A 21,443-nucleotide genomic window follows, 5' to 3' on the forward strand; every position below is an offset into this window, starting at 1 on the left:
CTGTGGTTGTTATGCTTCATTCGTCTTTGGCGCGGTTTGCCCAGCCGGAATGGCAAGAAGCCGATCGGGGCAGGAAGGGATTTGTTCATTAAACTTTACACCCTCTCGTCTTGTGGAAGCGTCTGGAGGCCTTTTTCCTCTCTTGGTTTTCCCGAATGTGATGTGATGCCGCTGCTTGGTCGTTGGCAGTTTTCCACAATGAGAAACCCCGATGTTTGGGCCTTCCGAGGAACCGGTCGTGTCACACTTTTGTCACGCTCTCTCGCTTCTTCGGCGGCAGGCTGTTGGTGTGCAAGTGCCTCGGTAGCGATAATTTATTAACGACTGTTGGTTTGGGTTACAAGTGGGGTGACGGATGAAGGAGAGGTTGACGCTTTTCTGGCTTAAGAGAGGTGAAGTTTTCCTCGATGATGCAACAGAATGCAGAATGAGCCTTTTAAAGCGACCGACGAGGGATCGTCTTTGCGAACGTGCAGGCAGGCCGCAACGGAGGCTTATAATAGATTTGTTAATCTTTGATGTCCATGTGCCCGCACGAGAAACGAGAGATTGCAAAAGCAAGGGACTTGTTCGGCTGACTGGATATGATGCTGGCTTTTCTGTTTGAACGTACACCCGAGCAGCTGTAGGGCTGACCATTTGCTGATAAGCTTAACCTTACTGCACCTCTCGGAAGGACTTTGGGAACGAAAGGAGTTCGAACCCATCCATTTCCAGAAACTCGATAACGAAGGGCCCATAGTCGTGTTCAAAGGAACGTGAATCTAAAAAGGGGCCAACCTGAAAAGTGTGTAATTTAAAACAGAAATTTCAAGCACCCGAAACCGCGATTTTTCCACCCCTGCTAACACGCCATAATTTTTGATGGGCTCATCACCTGGGTGCCACTTGCCTTTTCTTTTTTTTTTTTGTTTTTTTTTGGGCACAAATCTCACCCACTTTGCCCCCCACCGTACGGAAGCAGAACATCCACGCGAGGCGGTTTCGACGCTCGTTCTACTTTCTTCCTACCCCACATCAGTGACCCCGTTCCGTGAAGCAATCGGTGGTCTCGTACCTAATCAATAGGCCGGTCCGCCCGCGCGTGCACCCACACCGGTCATTTCTTCACCAGTTTCCCCACGGGGCCGATGGGTAAAATTTTAGGATTTCTCTCCCCCACAGCGCGCGAGAGCGAACACCTTTGGTGCATGAACCCCTCATCAGAGAGGTCTTTGGTCGCTCGTTAGCATTTATAAAGCCCAAAGCCGATCGGTCAAAGCTGGACTTTCGGTAGTTGGGTGGGTTGTGGCCTACATAACCGTTCCACGGTCGAACGTTTGCGGGAACTTGGTGGCATCAAGCGAGAGATCTGGGGAAGAATTTCATTAAAAGCACATCAGCCACGGATTTGGCCCGAACGAGAACCATGTTGAGCCGCCCTCGGTGGGTGGCGGTTTTCCAGCCAAGTTCGCGCCAGGCGTATGTTTTCAGGGTCGGTCGTGCGGGAAATGTTTACAATTCTTTTTAATGCACTTTTTATTGCGCGAGTTGGCGGCGACCCAGCCCGAGCCGGGCATCTGCTTTTCGTTCGAGCACGCTGCGGACGTTTGGTGAGTTTTAGAACTATGCGGAGGAAAAGCGGCTGGCAAAGTTGGCTTTCATCCGTGGGCTGTTTCTGACATCGCATCGGGTGAATGAAACCGGGTGAATGGAAATGCGAAAAAGCGACGCTTGCTTAGTCGTCAAAGGCACCCCAGGATCGTTGTTGCCATCGTCCCTTTTTCGCGGATGAGAATGTTTCGAATGTTTTTGAAATCAAACACCATGCTATTGTTACGACAAGGCGTTCCATTTAATTCATGCTTCCAAATCGTTCACATTCAGTTCTCAACCAACTTCGTGTGAATGCCGCCATCAGCTGCGAGCAACAGCGCATAGCAAATAGGTTCGCTTTCCTGCCATTCGGTTTGATTAAATTCGCTCCTTCTTGGAACGATTAATCGAAGCATGCCAGCATGGACGGCATGCGTCATTCGTGATGGTTGATCCCACACGCGTGTGGGCTCCGCTGCAGGACGCATTTGTCCCCGTGGGAGAGCAGGACTTAACCGTTTCCTATCAGCTACAGACGATCGCATAGCGCCTGGGTTGGTGTAGGTGTGAAGGTATAGAAGAAAAATCCCGCGAGTGGGTGGTGGACTCTTATTTTTCCAGTGATTGACCGCATGCAACCCACGCGTACCATTGTGTGAACTCCCGCGCTGGGATGGCTGTTTTCACCCACCGCGTGGTGTCAGATGTTAAATGTGCCCCGACCGATAAGCCGCTGAGTGATTGCGTCCCGACCGCCGATGTGAAATAGTGCACCGCCCTGACTGATGGGGTTTCGGGAAAAAGCTAAAGAGGATTTGCTTTTCCGGGCACCGTCCAGTGGGCAGCTAGAATAAGCCCTTTCGCTGCCAGCGCGCCCTTTCGCTGAAGGCCGAACGAGCCTTTTTTGGGGCGTTGGCAAAAGGCAGAAAAAAACACGTGGCGTCCTCGAAAGTTCCGTCTGGATGCGAGGTGTTATTCGCTCGAATGGATTTCCCGAGCGAATATCGATCGCTGGCGGGATGTGTCCCCGGCCCTGGGGGCTAATTGAGGATAAGCCGGTGCCTGAATGCGTGGGTGAGTGGGTGGCTGTGTGAGTGAGGAAACAAAAAACATGTTAGGGCTGGTTTTCCGTCATTGTGCTCCCTTGGGGAGGTTTCGTTGCTTCTTCCTTTTTTGGGGCGCGTCGTCAAGGTTAGCGTATGACGGAGCGGCCATTGAGAGAAGTCGGGATGTCGTCGGGATAACGTCGGGATATCGTTGCGCGAAGGATTCGTGTTCCCAAAACGCCCACGGTGAAAGGACTGAGCCTCGGGGTGGTACGAGAGCCTTCCGATATTTGTACGACCGCGCATCCCGTTCGGCGTCGTCATCCCCATCGTTGTCTCTCTTTCTTTCTCGCTCTCTCGCGGTGTGTTTCCACGACATAATGGGGCGCATGTGCAGCCGTGCTGGTTCGCCTTTCCCCGAGCACAAGTGCGTTCGTGTCGCGGTTGATTGAGGAAAATCGGCGTGCTCTCCAGTGGCGCGACCACTGGGCTGGACTCTCTTTATGTAACGCTCGTTCCCCAAAAAGAAAAGAAAAAACCCCCACGAGCCCTTCAACGTGGGCTCCGGGTGGTGGTCAGGCGAACTGGGGATGTTCGGGCGAACTTCATTCAACCCCAACGATGCCAGCCAGTCGATTCGTGGCAGCGTTCCATCTCCGGGGTGCAGTAATCCGCCCGATGGCGTCGTGTCGGGACGCGTTGGGTTGATGACCAACCATCACCACCTGCCCGACGCTCGGAAGGAGCCTTGTTCCGATGTTCCCGTGGCCGTGCGATGGCACGGAAGTCGTGCCCCGTGCTGAGTGTGTTACGTAAAACGCGAACCGCAGGTGTGTACGCTTCGATCACGTTCGAACCCTCCGTTTCGTGACTTCTGCAAGGGGCTTTTTGTTTTGTTTAAACGTTGGGGTGCCAACCACAAGGGCGCGCGCAAAAGGAAGCTCTTGGGCCCGGTGCGCGAAATCGAATTATCGCTGGAGGGCTCGAGGTGTTTTTTTCCTCCTTTTCTTTTGTTTCTCTTTTCGTTGTGCTGTCAGTGCTCGAGTGCTCCGTGCGGTTTGGAGGGAAAAGTTTCGCGCAACGAGTTCATCATCCCCCCATCCCGATCAGGTGGGTTCGACTTCGAAACTTTGCCCTTACGGAAGCCACAGCCCGTTTCCCTCTTTTCCGTTTTTCCCGAAGGTCAACCGATGTAAGTGGGTAGCGAGGAAACACCGTTGCTTTTCCGTTCAACCCACGGCAGATGCCTCGACGCATCTGCTTGACGACCCCCAGCGCGTGTCTAGGCTTGGGTGTATGGAATTGTAAATATCAACAGTGCGGTTGTTAACGTCTTTTTTTCTTTTATTTTCTTCTCTTGGTGCGTGCCTCTCGCTGGGTGTAAAGCTTTTCGTTGTGCGGTAGCGCCGTTTGGGACCGGTTAACACGAGTGGAGTTTTCGTTTTTTTCCCCCCAACTTTTAATCGTTATTTGATGCAGTTTGAAAAGTCTTGTTTATTGCCGTTGAAATGGGAGTCTACACTCTGTCTAGAATGAAATATTCGAATGTATGCAGCTGTGTGATAAGCTGCGAAACAATGATCGTGAGGGGTGCGATGTCGGTGCGCTGGATTGTGCTTAGTTATTGTTAAATTATGTTATAAAACGTTATGAAATTGTATTTATTTTGGGCAATAACCTGCAGAAAATGAGAATTATTGTAGCGTTGTTGTGTAGCGAAACAGTACGGGATTAGCAAGAGCCCCGATGATTTAAATAAGTGGCATTTTTTACCATAAACAACCAGCATGAAAACCTGAATCTGAATGTTTTTGCAAGTGATAAAGCTGTTCCAAATGTTAGGTACACTGCTCCACATGATTGTAACGGGACTTTCGCTGGAAATAGCTCCAAACATAATGCTTAACTTAATTCACACTGCACTGAATCATGATTTGGAAAGAATGAATGCCATTAAACATCAACAAACACCGTGCAGAGCGCGTTAAGTAGAACAGCTTATCATTAGGATAATCACAGCACAATCATAGCATTTAAATGTGCTTGGTCGATTGTTTGTTTTCGCCCAATTTCGTCCGTGTAACTCCCCTCTTTTTCTCGCTCTGGGTCATCAAACGTAAAGAAGATCGATTCGGTTCGATTTCATTTACACCGGAAGCTTTTGTTAATTCGTTCGTTGGCGAAAAACAACCATCGAAAGCTTGTTTGTTTGTTTAGAGGCTCCGGAAGCTGAGCCAACGGAAAGCCACCTCCAAATCAGCTACGATTGGCGGATAGGGGAAAGTGTATCATTTTACTCGGCTAAGAAAAACCTATCGATTCTTTAACATTTTGTTTCCTTTCTTATCTCTTCGCCTTCCTTGCTGGCGCTTGCTCTTTTCACGTTTCGGTTTGTTTTCGCGTGAAAAACCAGGCTACCAAACAAATTGACTCCCCAATTTTACTGCCCCGCAAGTGGGAGGGAACGCATACCCAGAGGCCGAAACTGCAGACGATTGGACAAAAAAACAATTGACCCAGAAACGAGCGTAAGGTACACGGCAAATTATCGTCGATCTTTGGGCAGCCCGCCGTTGGTTATCAGCGGCGTCTTCTCTCCTTCATGGCTTTTGTTGATGTTGTTGTTTGTGCGGAAACATAAATGGAATAGATAAGCATATAACGGTGCCGGTAGAGCAATCACCGTATCACGAGCGGGAAACGCACACTCCGTTCGGAAAAGGCTCGAATTTGTCGGAGAGGAGGGTTTTTTTTTGGCCGATGGAATTCATCCGCCAAAAAGGCGAGTAGTACCGTAACGCAGCCGCTGAACTCTGTACCGTGTACGATCATCTGTAGGCCATCGAAGTTCAAGTACGTGCGCGCGCGCGAATGCGATAAGGTTGAAAACCAACCTCCTCGTAATGGTTTCTTTGGTTTTCCAACGAGGAAGGAATCCCCTTTAGGGAGGAGCATTTTTGCGGCCGGTAACGGGGGAAGCAACGTTGATATGGGTTGCCAGGTCAGACCAGAAGGCCCCAACCCAGGAAGCTGCTTTATTTTCTCTTCGCCTCGGCCTCGGCGACCCTTTAATGTTTTGATTTGATGCTATTGTCCGCGGTGGGGTTTTTAAACCGATTTCCCCATCGAGGTGGAGTTTTTAAAAAGCGTTACACTGTGGGCAGCGTATGAATAGAAAGGGAGATAGAGAGAGAGAGAGAGATAGAGAACGAGCCCAATCAAATGGCTACGGATACATCAAACACACCAACTGCTCTAAATTCATCGAACCAACCCTATCGGGCCGCCTCGTTTCACCCCGTGAGGGGGTTTGTGTCTATTCTCAGCCACTGGGTGGCGTTGGTAGCCGGCAGGTGGAAAATCAACCCCACCGATTGTCGGTTTATGTCTTAGCAGGACGTTGATTGGGATCGATTGTTGGGAAAAATATTAATCCCGCTACTTCTCGAGCGCGAAAGGGCGTGTATTCGTTGCGAGGTCTGGTGCGGACCCGTTGCGGCCGATCAAACAGGTGGTTCTCGAATTAGTAATTATTTAATCGAAACTAGTACACATCGAAACGAGTGCACGAGCGGAACAGATGGGGTCGAGTAGATAAGGGCGGGTTTTTTTTCCTGGCTTTTAATTCGTAAACGAGGGGCATTGAGCTTTTTTTTAAAGAAGGAGGTCTTATCGTGGAAATTTTCGAAGTCCCTGAAGACGGCGTCGAGGGTGGAGCTTTTTTCTATATTTAATGGAGTTTCTAATGGGAAGGTGAAGCACGAAGACGCTATCGAGATCGGTTTAAAAACATTGCCATTTCGAGGGGAGCAATTGATCCTCTTATAGACCCTCACCCGAACCTCTGTAATCGGTTTAACGTTTCGCAAGTTTTTGCGCGCGTCTCGCGCATTGTTTGCTATACATTGTTTGTACATGGTATATACCTGGGCCGTGATAAAAAGGTTCGCATTTTCCACACCGTTGATCGCCGGGGGTAATTTTCCCTTCTTAATGTGAAGAGGCCGCTGTCTTCAGTTTGTTTAGCGCCCGTGGGAGAGAGAGAGACACTTAGCCCGGACGATAAGCTCCCACCGGTCTAGCGCCACGTTTTTGTCTTTAATTGGCCACCGAGCGCCCTTCTCTTTCCCTGTTGAGCTAAGAGTCAACGGCACAAGTCCCGCTACAAGTGCTTCCCTTGGGTCTGAGTTGGAGGGAAGAGCCGAAAAAAAAAATCCCAAACCCACCGAAGCGATAGTGAACGACAAACATTAGTTTTTTTGGCACTCATGTTGCCTCGAGTCTTTTGAGCCACTGAGGCCTACCAGGGGCCTAGAGCATTATATTTTGTCTTTTGGCTTGAACTTTTTTTTATTTTTACCCACCCTGTCCGTCTAATCGCCTCACCAGGCAGTTAAGGTTTTCATAAGCCACCGAATCTGGCCGTCTGGCGCTTAAATTCGGAACGGAAACCCCCGTGACCACGATAAGCACCAAGGACCCCCGGGTTGGTCGCGTCCGAGACTAGGTCAGCATCGTGGAAAAGAAACAGGCCATCTGAAGAGGTTATTCGAGTGTGAGCGTGCTTAAACACCGACCGAGAAGTGACTCCAGTCGACGCTTAAGAGGTCCCATCATGTGTCGAATAGAAGATCTTCGAAGCGGCATCGACCGAACGGACATGTTTGCTTTTCTTTTCCCACCGGTCCGTGCACGCGGTTCCGTTAAAGGGCGCCTTCGGATGATTGATGAAGCGAGAGATTCTTTTGCCTTTTTATTGCCGGCAAACAATCGGCCGCTTCGGACTGGCCGGAGAAATGAAAAGCCGAATTTTCCTCGCCCTCGATTGAGCGTGAAGAAACTCACGGGGCGGCACAAGTTAGCGCACCTGTTCTGTCGATTGAACAGCGTAGAAAAGTAGCCAAATTCAACTTCAGAGTAAAAAAAACACCACCAGAAGCCAAACAAATCATAGCCCCGCTAGGAAAATGTGTGTTTGTTGCCTATCTGTCTGGTGGTGGGTGGGCTGACTATCGTGGAACCCAAAGCCACGTGAAAATCGCCCGTACAGAAGGATGCCTTCGATGGTTTAGTTTTCGAGCACACGTTTTGTGATCGTGGCTGTGTTTTTCGTTTCGAAACGCTAATGCATCGAATGCGCGCCCGAATGGGTGGAAACGGGTTTGTTAATGATTATGTTCACGCCGTCTCGGTGGCCTCACCTGAATTTAGGCTTCACCAACCGACACTGGAGCTTCGTGTTCGTTGTCATGTTTCGATGGTTCTGAACGTGAAACATTCCCGCGTCTCTTTAAGCTAGTTTCAGCTCGGTTTGTGGATCGCCACCTCCAAAAGACGGTGGTCGAGGTTTTATGAAATATGCTTGATTGCATGATGCCATCGAGCAGGCAGACACGACCCTAGACGACCATCGTCTGTCTCCGAGAAACGCAGCACCACCAGTGGGAATCGATACAACTCCGACGCGGCCAATTGATCCCCCGGTAACCTTTTGCGGTTCGGACCAGGCCGATCGAATCTGAATTTATGAAAACCTGCAAAGAGCGTGTGAAGAAGAAGCTCCACATCTAACCAACCGGGGTAGAGTGAACTGCTGGAAAGGCACAGGGAAGCTCGCGAACCTGCGATGGCGATGGGAATGAATAATGTGACGAGATTTATTGCACCTCGAATGGGGGAATGATAATTTAATTGAGATCGTTAGCGTGCCGGAATGGGCAAAGGGAAAGGTTATTATGCCATTAGGGGAATGAGCATTTGCCGTAAATTTTGAAGCTCTTCATTCCAGCAAAAAGCAATTACCATAGCAAAAAAAAATGGGAACAAGATACGTAGCGTTTACTAAGCAGGGTTTCGAGCGCTCGTCGTGTGAAGTTCATCTTGAATTGATTATGATATATTTCTCTCATGAGCCCTTGGCTAAATGATGCCCAGAAGAACCCGGGGGCGAAAATGTACGCGCCCTCAGAAAAGGCTTCTCGGAGGCGCATTCCCGAGATCAACCAAGATTGCTTTTCGTGGCTCGTATCGCAATCGATTGGTGAAAGGACGTGCCCGGATTGTGCTCGATGAAGCACTTGAAGCAACAAAGCTTGCCAAAAAGTGAAACAAAAATGTCCCGTAGAAAAAGGCCCGTCCACGTCACGTGCCCGGTGTGTCCGGAACACGTGCAATAATGGTGGTGCTTTTCGGCGGCGACCCACGCCGGCGTTATGATTTATTGGTTTGGTTTCGTCAAAATCGACACGCGCGCAAAACCTTCGGAAACGGCTTTGCTGAAGGCGGTCACCGGTGGGGAGAAGACCTGTTTGTCAACGAAGGGCATGAGCATGCCCCTCAACTTTTCGAGACTTTTCGCTTTCCCGTTGGTCGTTTTTTGAGCATTTCTTTCCACCGTCAAACCTCCGGCGATGGAACGTGACGTTCTAGCAAAATGAAGTTGACTGGAAGTAGTGATATAGCTGGCGGCAAGGGATCGTAAGGAAATGGGCTCGAGGAAATGAGCTTCTGCACTCACGCACGTACGCCCTCGTACCATTCACACATACAAAAACACCCCCGCGAGGTGATAGTACGCGAGTGGGAGGCATTCCACGTCGCAATCGCGTTCCAGTTTCAGCTCAACAAACGAACTATTTCCCGACGCCTCGTAGACCAAGCAAGTGCCGGGCACGTTCGCCAAGGTTGGTGATAAATCGCGTACACACTTGATTGGAAAGCGAAAACAAACAAAACTCTGGCTAGGAAATGAAACGGTTTGCGCGCTTATTAGCTCTCGAGGACACACCACATCGCTGCCAGCTTCGAGTCTTGATGTTTCGTGCTCGGTGGAGAAAGAGAACACCACGGTTATCGGTGGCCATTTTGCAGGAGGTAAATCTCCGTAATTAGGTGTTTAAAACAGCACCATACACATGCGGATGATCAACTGGCGGTGATTTACGACCTTTTCATCGTCAGTGGGTTGCCTTCTGTGGAAGGTCTTTTCCGCCCTGGGAGGTAGGGATAAACAAATATCTAAGGGTGGAATCGCTGGTTGGATCGCTTTTGGGGGAAATTTGCACAGAAAACATTTTCATGCTAAAACGATTTTAAGAACTTATTTTCATGCGTGTGATGTCACTGTGAGACTTATAAGTTTCGAGGATGTGTGCGAGTTTATTGATCAATATATTGTAAAAACCCTGATAGCACCTGATGCGTTTGAACAATCTTAATGGGAGCTTTGATAGGACACTCTCACAAGGTCTTACAGATAAAACAACGCTCAATTCAAGCCGCTGCAATTCCGCCAGCAATCAATCCGGTGTCTGCATTCTTCTTTGTACTCAGTCCCGGAACAAATGCTGCCCTGATTGCAGCTCAAGTGCGATGCACCTTAGAGGGGCCCATTTGAGGTGCCTACCACAAGCCATGCCGGATGGACGCGAACTACCCGTACATCCTTATCACGCACCTCCGCACCTACGAAGACGCCCATTTCGACGCTTTAGGGCGTGATAAGCGCGAACACGCAGCTCATATCGGGCACACTTTGAGGGTGGGTTTTTCGCCATTTTTCGTCATCCACCCTGCGAGTAGAAGGGCTCGCGCAGGAGGGTGGTGGTTTAATTACCGATTATGGCCGACTGATAACGGTGCAAACAAAAAAAAGGTGCCCCCCCGGTCGGAATGTCACTGTCAGGGCGGTGTGCGGAACAAAACTCACCCTAGCCAGGAGTTCTAGGGGGCACGTTATCTTCAGGGCGTGTGGTTGACGGAATAGACCACGCACACACATACACATACGGTCCATTACGATAGCGCTTTACTGTCCCAGATCCACTTGCCCAATGGAGCGGGCTCGGTTCCCGGAATATCCACGTCCCTCAAGGTTGCCATTACTCTGGTGACCGTTGTCGCAACCCTGTGCCATGACTGATGGGAGAGATGGCTTTTAGTACATTAGTGTAATTATCGTCACGTCATAACGCGCGTCTCTTGGTCGCGCTTTCCACATCTGGCGTGCGTGTTCCGGCGTTCTTTGTTGACCGAGTCACGAGCATGCCTAGCTTCGAGCGTGTTTATTTGTGTGCGTTTGTATGCTTGTGAAAAACAGCGATATAAAATAAAGCCCAATTTTCCTGCCACCAGCCGAGCGGGCACGGGCTGGTTTATTGATGCACTATTTGCCACTGCGCTTGCGAATTAAAACAGCGCTCTAAAACCGTACGCCAGAACAAACACTCGCGCGTGACCATGTGAGTAAACAAATAAATACGGCTGGGCCCTTTTTCTGGCCAGCGTTTCGTCCCGTGTGGCTTTCCGGCTTCCTTTCTCGCTCTAAAAAGGGGGTCTGGTCGTGTCTAGGGCCACGAAGACTCTGACCTCTAGTGCGCGGTGCGGTGGGATAATTGGAGTGCTTCCGTTTTGGCGTAATTCCCGAACGAATCGCGTGTCAGCTTAATCCCATTGCATTCCAGCTTTGTGTGGGCTAAAATACACACACACACTCTACCCTGCCGGACGTGGGTGTAAGGGTCGATATGGTTTTATGCGTTTCTTGACCGTTAAACTTCATCGCTTTTCTCGGCTGGGATTAGCAAAAAAAAAGCTATAAAGTCGATGTATTTTTAGTAAGGCAAACGAGGGGATAGAATTGTGCAAGGATATGAATTTGAATCGTCATGACGTTTGGTTGGTGAGTTTTTTCACCTTACCGCGCTTACATATATCGCCCTGCACTGTACGCTCGTGGGAGAGTTTTATTCGCTGGACAAACCTCCCGAGCATTACGTGCTGGTGCAGGCGTGAAAATCTGGAACTGGACGGTGGCATTAGATTGACGGCGTAAACATTGACCGAGGCTGGTCCGACCACGGGGGACGCAACTCTTTGTTATGACCACACCGTTAGGATTCGTGCGAGCGAGAATGGTCCACACCCGGGACGGGAGTGCGTTTTCCAGAATGTTGTTTTCCCAGTTCCAACAACACGAGGCTTGTACGCGTGTGTGTATGTGTTTATTTTTCTTCTCCCCGCTAGAAAACGTTTTCTTTCGTGTCTTGTTCGCCGTGTGACCTATTTGTACATCTGTTCCTCGTCGGGCGGGTTTTTTTTATGAATTCCAATTTTATCGCTAGCAACGATCTCTTCACGAACCCCCACCCCGATCTGGTGTGTGGGAACCGAGCGCAAAATTAGGCGCATGATGGCGGCTTCCGGTGGAGAATTAATTTCTCAAGAATCATCCCCCCGTGGTGGCGTCCGAGAAGAAGCTCATTCATTAGAACGTATCTGCAAATTCCGTTGCGAAATCCCACTCCCTCGTAGTACATGGTGAGGTTTCTGATTGCTGTATTGCGACATAATGCTGCTCTCCGTTGGCTTCCTGAGCTCGATTCCAGTCATTTGCGTGCCATTAATGACTTTAGCAACAAGTGCCCACCGTGTGAGTGTGCCCCTGTCACTTGGCGCGATGATTTATTCGATGCCGCATATTGCGCAAGCAGCCAAGTGCTGAGCGAGTTCTTCCTGCCTGCTGAGTGACAAACCCCCCCCCATCGTCCGAATCTCTGGCCACACTTTTCGGGTTCTTTTGGAAAAGAGGTGATGGAAAGGGGAACCGAACGATTCGATGTCACGCCACTGCGGCTCTTTCGTTGGTGATGGGAACATGCCATCGTTTTAATCCTAGCCTGGTAATTTGGAAGGAATCCACTCTTGCCTGCTCGTGTCGTCGCACACTTCTTGCAGCCCATCCATGCTTCCTACTCATGAAACCCGGAGAGCACAAGTGGGACCAGTGTTGAGGGTCCTTCCCGTGCGACGTGCTTTACATTTTTGTGTCATTTTTCAATTGACCGTTCCTGTTGCCGAGCAATTTGCTCGGGGTCGGTGTTTGCGCTTGATTCGCGCTGGAATTTACCTTAAATTGAATGCAGATTGCGGTTGCTTCTCGCGAGCGGTGTTGATGAGCAGCGAACGAGGAATGCTGCTTACGAAGAAACAAACAAAATGTCGTCCGTAAGGATTGGGCTATCATCTTAAAATGTGACGAAACGATTGCGTAGCCGCGTTTGTGCTGGTTTCCAAACCCCAATCCTAGGCATTTTATCTTGATCGAAGTTGCAAGATAAATACAATCGACGAAAATTTGCACCTATGCTAGTGAATCATCGTTTGCACTTGGGCGTACGTAATAAAGCGAAGAGGGCACCCATATAAAACAGCACCGAGAAGCATTATCATGCCCGCCAGGCGAAAAAGGGCCGTTGGGTGCGAGGTACGAGTAATTTACGACAACCTGATAAAATTGTTGATAAACTTTGCACAGTCTGCTGGGGCTTGGCCGGCGAATTGAGCTTTATTCTACGGCGACTCTAATTATCTTGTGCATGAATCAAGCTCGCGATCCTCATTTTATCGTTGTGGATTTACGTAGACGAATTTCTTTCCGTTGTCAGGCGGAACTTTGTTGAAGGATGAGCACACTCTTTTTTGTACTGTACGAGCTATTTTGTTTGGTTTTATATACGAGTGACTAAGATATGTTTACGTGTACATATACGCTTGTATTTAGAAGTGTTATTCACGATAATTTTATTTGGTTAAAATAGCGTAACGATTTATATATAGCGCAAGCATATACAGCTCGTATATGCTCATAAATAATTATATTTATCATGAGCTCGCGTAATGAGATGTAGTAATGTACATCAAACAGATATTTGTTTTGCAATAAAAAATTGGACAATAAAAAGCACCCCAAATATGATTAACATAAAGGACGATAACATCGATAACATGAATCCTGGTATGGCTTTGCATTTGCTCTATCATACCGCTATTCGTATCCCTAACTCTCGGCGAATAGCGAAATGAGGGTACTAAGCCTTGATAAAAAAAATCACTTCCCGTTTGCGAAATTGCGTTTTGTTTTCTATCGCGGGAAACCCCGAGCGATAAGTTTCGTCCTTATCTCGGCACCGGACCGGTTCACGGTTCCCAAAACCCTTCCAGTTAAACGTTACGCATTCCCCGAGCTGATGGCGGTTCATAAAGCGTGTGAATTTGCACTTTTTGTTCCACGCAAAGGCTCGCCACATCGGTTACTAATCATTAGAGGTGTGGGAGCTTCGTCTAACGAAATTCCAATATTCAGACATACTCAATCCCTCTCAGTTACATGATGGATTAGCGTGTGCGATATCGGAATGGTGGCTTAGAATCAAATTCCGGTGGAGTGATACTAGTATACGTATAGTTCCAGGCGACGTTGCCAACATCACAGCGGAGAGGTTAGCCTGCTAACCTTTGTCACATTCTTGAGGCATACCCTGTACTTCTGCACGTCAAGCGCACGTTTCTAATAAGCTTTGTTGTTTATCTTTGCAGAACCAGATAACTCCGAGGAAGGTACTGCGCGGCCGATAGCACGGATTATGGACGTGTCGAACATTATGCGCCGATCGTAAGGGAGCAAAGTCAAAGCGACAACCGACTTCAGGTCTGTCAGAGGCTCGATTCGGTTGCTGGGGTTGTGCTGCGAAAATCGTTTTATTCACCCCTGTTAAAGAGTGTAAAGTGTGTGATTTGTGGTGCGGTCAATTTCCAGTGGACGAACGTCAGTGGCGGTTGGTGAAGTTCGTAAAATATTAAGCTAAAGTGCGTTGAGTGCGATTGTAAAGTGCTTTAAGTGTTTCCCACAATCGTGGGTAGTGTACTGATCGAGTGAACCGAACCAATAAAACATCTTCTAAATCGGCTGGTACGGAGTTAGAAGGTGCATCAGCAGGAAACGGGTATTTCCCAGTGGTTCTTCGCCAAATCAGGCCGCGGAGTGGCGAACTTCGGCAACTAGTGGTCGGGATTGGATCCCGGTTCCGGTGACACCATCCGGCTAGTATCATACCGTCGTGAATGACACTGATAGGGCCCGGTGCCCCAGGAATGGCATTCATGATGAAGAAGAAAAAGTACAAGTTCTCGGTGGAGCTCCACCTCGAGGAGCTGGTGGAGGTCCCGTTCCTGAACGCGGTGCTGTTCGCGAAAATTCGTCTGCTAGATGGCGGTTCCTTCCAGGCTCACAGCAATAGGTAAGTTACCTGACAGCTCTTTTTTTTCGTGTTCCAATAGTAAGGGCTCATTCTGGGGTTCTACGATTTCTCATTGTCTTCTATTGTGACATTCCTTCGCGGATTATTATTTCTCCAGAACATTTTTTCTTCATTTATCATGTCAGGGCATGAGTGGTAGTCAGAAGAATATCGCTAAACGCGGCAGGTATTGCGACATGGCTTCACTTCGGACGGAGACACTGCGAGAATTGTTTCCGTTGTGTATCTAGGTGGGCACGTGCATTTTCTCTTACGGCATCGGCACATGTCTACAAAGGTGTCTCGTCTGATGTGATGAAAGCTCATAATAATGTGAAGCAGCTTGAGCCCATCTGCCCCGGGCTCTACTTGCTGGTAACGTTGAGTTTTAAACAAACGAATAAATTTTTGCTGTTGTTGTTGCAAAGTTGTATAAATAGCATCCACTTCGTGGTGATAATAAAATCTCCAAATATGGACGAGATAGCATATACAATTTCTAAGACTATGATTAACAAATTTTCGGTTGATATGGAAATCTTTCGAAAAAAGGCACCGACACCATGCCTGAAATAATGTTGAGTGTTGCAATTTGTTTTCTTTAGGATACTTGATCGAAAATAGTTTACCAAATATTTGCGCAATTCATTCATCCATCTCTTTGGGACCGATGCTAAACAAAAGCGCCCCTGATTAACGTGTTGGCGTGAATTAAAGCGGTATATATATGATACTTTTTTCTATTCATATTATATATGTCGCGAATGATCCAAGCCGTGAATTTTTAGTTTTTGATCCGCTAGTTAAATGCTAACGAAAATCTGTTTAAATTATTTATTTCACAAAGGCACAAAGGCATAATTGTGCTGATTTAGCCCATTTGAAAATAACTTTTCCTCGCAAATTGACATTTTCCTCGAAAGGATTTTCGTTTTGACCGTCATTCAGATTGACGTCAGTGAAAAGTTTCACCCCGTTACAATGGCACTGGCAAATAAAAGGGAGCATGCCAATAGTTCGCAAAAATCAAAAGACAAAGTTTGCCAAAAACGGAAACCCATACCGAAGGCTCACCATTCGAGGCCGCAAGCGGGTCTGGAATTTTCTGCTCCAATGGTAAATTTGCCGACCTAATAAAAAATGCCATTGAAAAAAGGCCTCCCGGAGCACGTGGTCGCAGAGCGGAGAAAAGTTCAACCATTGAAAAATCGACGTCTTCCTTCCTTGTTCTGTCTGAGAACCGTGGCCATTGCAGCCCATGATGACGTCCTTCGAGGACTTAGCAGCGAAAGGTCGCTCGTGGAAAGGCTGCTGTGGGAAACCCCCTTTTGACGAGTTCCTTTGCCACGCAGCTAATCGAAGAGTGTTGGTTCACAGTGGACGAGGCACAGAATGTTAAAACTCGCACCAAGTAAACGCGTGCCCGGCCAATCGTCATAAGATTCGCGCAAAGCGGCTAAAAGGAGACTGACCAACCAACCTTGAAACGGTCGCAACCTTGCGTCATTGTAAAATTCAAACCAGTTTTTTTCCTGCTTATACCAGCGTTCTCCTGCCGGTGGTGACGTCGGCATGTTGTTTATGCCACGGCGCCGTGTCGTGTTACGGTGTGCGTGTCATCAATTTATGTGGTCGATTTATGCTAGCTTTTAGTTTGCCTTCTGGACTAGTTTAAGGCGTATGCATGGTGGTATTTCCACAATATATCCGCTTCTACAAAACCAATTAATTTTGTGATAATCACACGTTATTTTAATCTTTATGAAAGCTGTCATCCGCCATTGGAAGCTTATTGTGCCACGTCGTGCGTGGATGCGTTTTTCATCCACCTTCCTGCTGTGGTAGTAATGATATAAAGCGAACAAGCGACACGCGTCGTTCATCAGCTGAGCAGTGAGCTCGATGGCGACGAAATGCATCGAAGTAGGCAAGAAATAAAAGCCCCAATCATGCACTGCACCCATACACGGGCGGCGCGTATTTCGCGTCCAAACACAAACCACCGGACGCTCATGAGCCCTCCCTCAACAATAACGCATCCATTGGGGCCTGGCGGTCGACCAAGCAACCTTCACAACACACAGCAATCGGTCCGAATGGAAGGTTTTTCGATCGACACACGCAACCCGCAACCGAGCGCGAACGAGAACACTGCTGTTTCAAAGTGGCCGCGAGTTTGTGCTGGTTCTGTCGCGCTCTGGTCGCGATGCTGTGCAATTAGAGGAAGTCGAGGCGCTGTTACGGCCTTGCTTTTTAGCCAACTCGTGTGGCATTTCCTGGGGACAATGTATTTCCATCCATCGAAACGGGAGTGAGGTGGTTTTTTTATTAACACCCACTATACCTTGGGGCCACGTCGGCTGTAGGTGGATTCGAATCATGCCGTCTATCGTCGGTGTTGACTGGCAGCGAAACTGAGCCGATTACGCCGTTCTAACGCTTTTCTAGCGTTAACACGCGCAAAGGGGAGAAATCTATCAAGGACCTTGCCGTCGGTGATTGTTGGGTTTGATATGGCCCGCATGTTTATCTGGGTCACCGAACGTCAAACGAGATGAGAAAATTATCGCTCTGTGTGAACGAGCAGTAGAGCGACGAAAGCTAACTACAGGGCGTGGACATTTCGAGAGGCACAATCACGGTTTTACGCACAAAGCCTCGTAATGTTTCGCTGGACTTTCTTCGCCCTGGCAGAAAGTGTCTTTGGATGTCGTTCAGTACACGTTTCTTCCTCCATCGTATCACGTGCAAGATCCGACTATGAGACACGCCAAGGTAATTCATTGATTTCTATCTCGAAACGGAACCAGCGATCGTCGATGCAACCGCCTACCAGAGGTTGGCCCGGGTTGTAATGATATGCACATGACAAACACCCCGCTAAACCGGCACCCTTCATGAGAGGCACGAGCATGTTGGAAGGGTGGGTGGGTCACAAGAGGAAGGGCAAAATTCCCCTGACCAGCCAGATAGGGCTAATAACAATCAGCTTCATAATCATGAGTGCCGGTTTGCCCCCCGGGTCCGTGATTACGTGCCTTTTTCTCAACGTCCGGCGAGCGCACGTGTCAATGAACCGTGTCGCGATGGCCGCGGGTTCGTGCGTATGTATGTGTGTGCGTGCGTGTGAAGTTCACCTTATTTGCATACAGGTATGCAAGCCACCTTAAACAACCCCCTTTTGCTGTTCGTTTGATTGCGCGTGAATGAAGGGGAAAAAAAGCACTAAAACATTAATATATGCCCTTTCCCATGGAAGGAAAAATATGGTCCGGTTCGTTTTCGGTTCTACCGTGCCCAATGTGGTTCCGTAAAAGATAAAGTTTTATTTTATGCACTCATACAGCCTGCTTCGCTCCATAAGCTAGACGTAGGGTTGAACTTTTAAGCCGGATGTGATCCGCCATTCGACACTGCTTCAGTTCGCCTGTTTTAGTGTTCGTGTGTGTGTGTGGGGGGGCTCATCTGGTTCTGTCGCGCCTAAATGGCGGAATAATGTGGCCCACTTCGCCATGTTTCGAACCGTCCCCAAGCATTGTTGATAGTTCCGGCATTGAGCCACACTCCTTAGAATGAATCGAAAGAACGCAAAGAGCTCTGAAATCCACGCGGTTTAAAGATTTCATTCTCGCGTGCGTACGAATCAACCCGAGCTCCAATAGGACGTGCTACGCAGTGCACAAGCTTGGGGCGAATAATAAAAATCCATTCTCGAAGGGGAAGGCTAAACGCCTCCATCCCCAACCCTTGTTGGGGTGCATTCCGACCGCTGTCAAATGACCAAATGACCTAGTTCGAGTGGACAAGGGGTACTTTTGAGCGGTTGAAACTGTCTGGCCGCCACGTTGTGTGCTGCCGTTGTCAAGGCTTGGGAAGGGTTGTTGAATGAATTAATTTATCAATGGAAGACGAAGCGTGCACCGTTTGCAGTTGCGTGGCCATTGGCATTGAAGGTTGCCAATGCGTTGTCACAAAAAAACGATTACGCGAATACTCTTGGGGCCGGCATCCTTACAAACGTCCTGAAATGTATGTCCCACTGTAACTTTCGACACACGCCGCCGCCATTCAACCGAGAATGATGATCGGATTTGATGATGCCGGGCACATATTTCACCAGTAATCTCGCGCGCATCTCTAAGAACCCGCACATTGCGTGCTTTTGGAGCATATCTTGGACACCTTCCTGTGGATGGTACCGCTCCCTATAAATAGCATTCCACCATGTTTGGGTTGTGATCGGGTTTTCCATGGAAATATTTATGTTCACCGCTCGAACGCAACCTTGAACTATTTTTAGCTCGCTCATGTAACCGGTCCGGCGGTGTTCTAAGACGTGTGCAGGACACGCGGTTGCGTGCGAAAGCGGCTTTCTAAGATTTTCGGAACCTGATTTCACGAAACCACCCGCGGATGACTTCCGCGTTTTGGGTAGAAATTCCACGACGATGTTATGTGGTCGTCGAGCTCTCGTGTGTCGGTGGGCCCTTGGGGAATGTGGTCTGCGTTGTTCAACGAGGAATATGTTCTTTTTTTTATCAATGGAAGGATCGATGCCCGCTGCAAAAGAATGCCGCAAGCAGCGAGCACAAGAAGAGACGTAATGGATGAGCTCATAACATTGGAACAGCAAACGACACCGACAGGAGTGGCTGGGTTTTTTCTTCATTCATTTTTTTTCTTGATTGCCTTATCCTAGACTTCACATTAACAGCTCTCCCGGGCGTCGTATGCCAGGCGTCATTGGCCCGTCGCGATGTTTGTGGTTTACCGGAACGGTAGAATTTCGAAACACACTTCTCGAACGCATTTTCCCGATCGGTACCGGCGGGATCTAAATTCAAAATAAATCCCCCAACCTACCACGAGAGCTCGTCTAGGTATTGGACGGGTTCGGCAGCGGTTAGCCACATACAGAGCAGAGCACAACTATGCTACACGTTTGACACTGAAAATTTTATCCACTCATGTGCCACTCGAACCCGTCTCGGCATGAGTGGATTGCGAAGGGAAATGGTATCGCCGCAGGTTTATTTTTAATGGCATTTTCCATTTCCTCCGTTCGTCGACATATCTGTGTGCGGCCTATTCTTGGCTCTGCGATCCCGTTACGCCGCCGGTTTTTGGTTTGGACAATTTATGCTCGTCCCAAGCCCGTCGGCGGATGTTTGGTGATCGAAGAAAAATAAAACCCCGCTAACACACGAGAGAACATAAGTGACAATCGAAAAATGTTTTCTTTTTTAATCGAATGTCACACACAGCGTCGGTTGATTGGAAACTAAGTAAAACAGCTTCGTCGTGATGGACGACACTCGGCTTGTCCTTGTTAGCTGACTCATGCGTGTCCTCATCGGCGCCGAGGGATAGTTTTAAACGAACGATGCTGGCAATCGGTCATTCACCGGTCAACCAACCGGCCACGCAATGAACCGGTGTTGTCCTCGTGGAAGGAATGCAGCTGGAAGACGACGCCACCAACTCCTATCGCCATGGTCACTGAAGATGTTTGCGCCAGGGTTAGTGAAATTCGGTCGATGGACCCTGCGAGATGGCCTTGGTGTTTGGCCCACCACTTGGCGAGTTCACATTCGACAGGTTGGCACATCGACGGTGGTAATCCGATATACAGCAGCAGCCCCCAAACCGGACGGGACGGTGCAACACATGACGCTTTGCGGATTGCTGACTGCGGATGTCTTTGGACGTGCGATTTTGACTCCCTTGCGTCATGTGGCAAGAGAGTCGGCTTGCGGCTTGGAATCTTGTTTTTTTTTCTCCCTTTTCTGCTTTATCCACGTTGGTGTTGCTCGTGTGTGTCGCAAGAATTTATGCCGCCGCAACCACCCGAATGGTATTGAATGTCGATTTAGAATTTGGCTAAAGCCATGGTTTAATAATCTCCCTCAGACGGTAGTAACTGGTGGCAATGCTTTTCCATGCCGGGGAACTGAAGTCGTTTGAAGGTAGCTCATGTTACCGTAGAAATTGAATTTTTATCGGATCTTTACTTTTAATGGCCCAAACGAGCCTTTTGGTGTTTGTGGAGATTTGGTATTTATTAGCACTTTAAAAAGAGATGGCCTCTGCGTTAATATGCATAATAAAAAACCCCTATTAAAACATATATAACAGTAGCTACATAATGTTTTGTAAATATCTATGTCGTTTTTAAAATAGTGCATCAAGCAGAACAAATGATGATTGCATAGTAAAGTACCATTACGTGTGGTTTTTTTATCGATATCAATCGATTCATTTCGATCACGTTGCAATTATTCCGCCTCAATTCGACCCATCACGTTGATTGACTGTTAGGTGTACACATCGAAAGCAGATTATGTTTATTCATCTCACATCGAACTCGTTCAAACAAGCCTTTTAATCTGGGTCGAATAATTTACTACTCTCCACGGCGTTGACATCCGCATCTCTCCGGGCGTTAAAATGAAACGTGATTGAGGTTGAGGAGGGAGAGCTAAAAAAAAAATGCTTCATTCCATTCGCGTGACCCAACCTGTCAATCAGTTGCCATACAAGGGTGTATCCAACACGGATTCCTCGTTTGGCGTTTTTTGTTTTTGCCTTGCAAATGAAATAGAAATGATTTAGAGCCAGCCGATCCTGCCACCGCTGCTCGCGGAGACATTTCCGATAGATGCGACCTTGTCCGAAGCCAACCTTTCGATATCCAGGAGGCAGTCACTTTTTATTTTGTCTGACATTGACACACAAAACCGGAGAA

The 21,443-nt window shown here is 48.4% G+C and overlaps 1 protein-coding gene across 1 annotated transcript in view; it reads left to right on the top strand.

Moving 5' to 3' along the window:
• Positions 1 to 14,452: 14,452 nt before the first annotated feature.
• Positions 14,453 to 21,443, top strand: part of LOC128725151 (serine-rich adhesin for platelets) — a 31,242-nt gene continuing 24,251 nt past the window's right edge. The window contains exon 1 of the mRNA XM_053818872.1: positions 14,453 to 14,698. Within this exon, the coding sequence (XP_053674847.1) occupies positions 14,523 to 14,698 (176 nt within the window). The 5' untranslated portion in view covers positions 14,453 to 14,522. The remainder of the gene's footprint in view (positions 14,699 to 21,443) is intronic.

This window comes from Anopheles nili, chromosome 3 (assembly GCF_943737925.1).
Source record: "Anopheles nili chromosome 3, idAnoNiliSN_F5_01, whole genome shotgun sequence".
Lineage (NCBI taxonomy): Eukaryota > Metazoa > Arthropoda > Insecta > Diptera > Culicidae > Anopheles > Anopheles nili.